We start from the raw sequence: 1870 nt of genomic DNA on the forward strand, positions 1-1870 counted from the left end.
GAAATCGTATAAGGGACATATCAAACATTTTGGCTTATAACTCTGAAACCAAAGCTTTTAAAGAAAATCTAACAGGGTGAATTGTTTATCAAGTCAATATCTATCTGTCCTGATGAATTGGACAACTGGTTGTCGGGTTGACCCCCCCCCCCCCCCATTGGTAATTTTTAAATAAATTTTCAATTTCAGGTTATTATCTTGGATACTATTTTAGATACAGACAAACTGTAAACAGCAATAATGTCCAGCAAAGTAAGATCTAATGATAAGTCAACATAACCACAATGGTCAGTTCTCAGTTGACCCCTTAAGGAGTTATTACCCTTTATAGTCAATAATTAACAATTTTCATTGATTTGGTTAATTTTTATAAAATAATTTCTTCTGTATCTAAAGGGTCAAATCCATATAGATAGAGAAAATTGTAAGTAGCAAGAATGTTTAGTAAAAAAAAGATCTACAAACACGTAACCATCACCAAAACACAATTTGTCATGAATCCATCTGTTTCCTTTGTTTAATATGCACATAGACCATGGTGAGCGACACGTTTGCTATCATCATGAACAAAAAGGCTAAAGGTGCACTCATTGAATGCTCACCAGTAGATGAGAGAATTATTGTTGCAAGATTCCATTCCAAATATGCCAAAATGACAATGACACAATGCTATGCACCAACAAATGATGCAGATGATGAAACAAAAAGAACTTTTTATGAGAAACTCCAAAGTATAACCTGCAAAACACCACGACATGACATCCTTATAGTCTTAGGTGATATGAATGCTAAAGTAGGAAATGATAACTTAGATAGAGAAAGATTTATGGGCAAACATGGACTTGGCACTATAAACGAAAATGGAGAACTACTTGTAGATTTTTGTGAAGATAACGACCTTGTTATTGGAGGTACACTTTTTCCACACAAAAACATCCATAAAATCACATGGAACTCCCCAAATGGTCGTGACAAAAACCAGATAGATCATATGATGATTAACGGAAGATGGAAAAACTCACTTTATGACGTGAGAGCTATGAGAGGAGCAGACTGTGGTTGTGGTAGTGACCATCACTTGATTTGTGGTAAAATTAGACTGAAGCTAAGAAAAGCAGTCAAGAATAGAACCAACAAGAGGGAAATATTCGACACAGTCAAATTAAAACAACCTGAAATTCTCAAGAAATTTAAGATCGAGTTAAGAAACAGGTTTCAAGTCTTATAAAACCTACAAGACAACAAGCCAAGTACTGTAGAAAGCTTAGAACAGGGATGGAGTAGGATTGAAACTGTGTTTAAAGAAACATCAAGAAACACACTAGGGCTCCGACAACGTGAAAGGAAGAAATGGATAAGTGATGACACATGGACTAGCATTCAGCAGAGAAAAGACATAAAGACAAAATTGAACAGCACAAAATCAGAACGAATCCAAACTACTCTAAGGAAAGAATATTCAGTCAAGGACAAAGAAGTAAAACGTAAAGCAAAAGCAGATAAGGCAATATACCTAGAGACACTTGCTAAAGAAGCAGGGACAGCAGCTTCTAAATGAGAACATATAAAATCACGAAAGAACTAAGTGGTAAGCACATGAGCTCCAGTGTACCATGTAAGTCCAAGGATGGTAAAACACTAGCCTCAGAAAGTCAGCAACTGGAGAGATGGACTGAACACTTTAAAGAAACATTGAATGCTGAACACCAGGCAGATGTTCCAGTTATAGAACAGTTTGGAATGGAACTAGACATCGATATTGGGGAAGTATCAAGGGATGAGATCAGGAAGGCAATACATACACTCAAGAACGGGAAGTCATCTGGCTTAGATGCAATAACAGCTGAAATGCTTAAAGCAGACATAGAAA

General features: G+C 36.2%; 1 protein-coding gene across 1 annotated transcript; it reads left to right on the forward strand.

The window, feature by feature from the left end:
- The first annotated feature begins 562 nt into the window (after positions 1–562).
- On the forward strand, positions 563–1558 carry LOC134716908 (craniofacial development protein 2-like). Its single transcript, XM_063579925.1, has 2 exons — positions 563–1088; positions 1239–1558. Exons 1-2 carry the CDS (start codon positions 563–565, stop codon positions 1556–1558), a joined length of 846 nt encoding a protein of 281 aa, XP_063435995.1.
- The last annotated feature ends 312 nt before the right edge of the window (positions 1559–1870 follow it).

This window comes from Mytilus trossulus, chromosome 4, assembly GCF_036588685.1.
Source record: "Mytilus trossulus isolate FHL-02 chromosome 4, PNRI_Mtr1.1.1.hap1, whole genome shotgun sequence".
Lineage (NCBI taxonomy): Eukaryota > Metazoa > Mollusca > Bivalvia > Mytilida > Mytilidae > Mytilus > Mytilus trossulus.

Excerpts from the sequence above, each read along its gene's own strand:
- LOC134716908 (XM_063579925.1), top strand. The coding sequence starts at position 563 with ATGAACAAAAAGGCTAAAGGTGCACTCATTGAATGCTCACCAGTAGAT. Across the intron at positions 1,089-1,238 it reads TGACCATCACTTGATTTGTG|ACAACAAGCCAAGTACTGTA; the intron begins GTAAAATTAGAC and ends AAAACCTACAAG.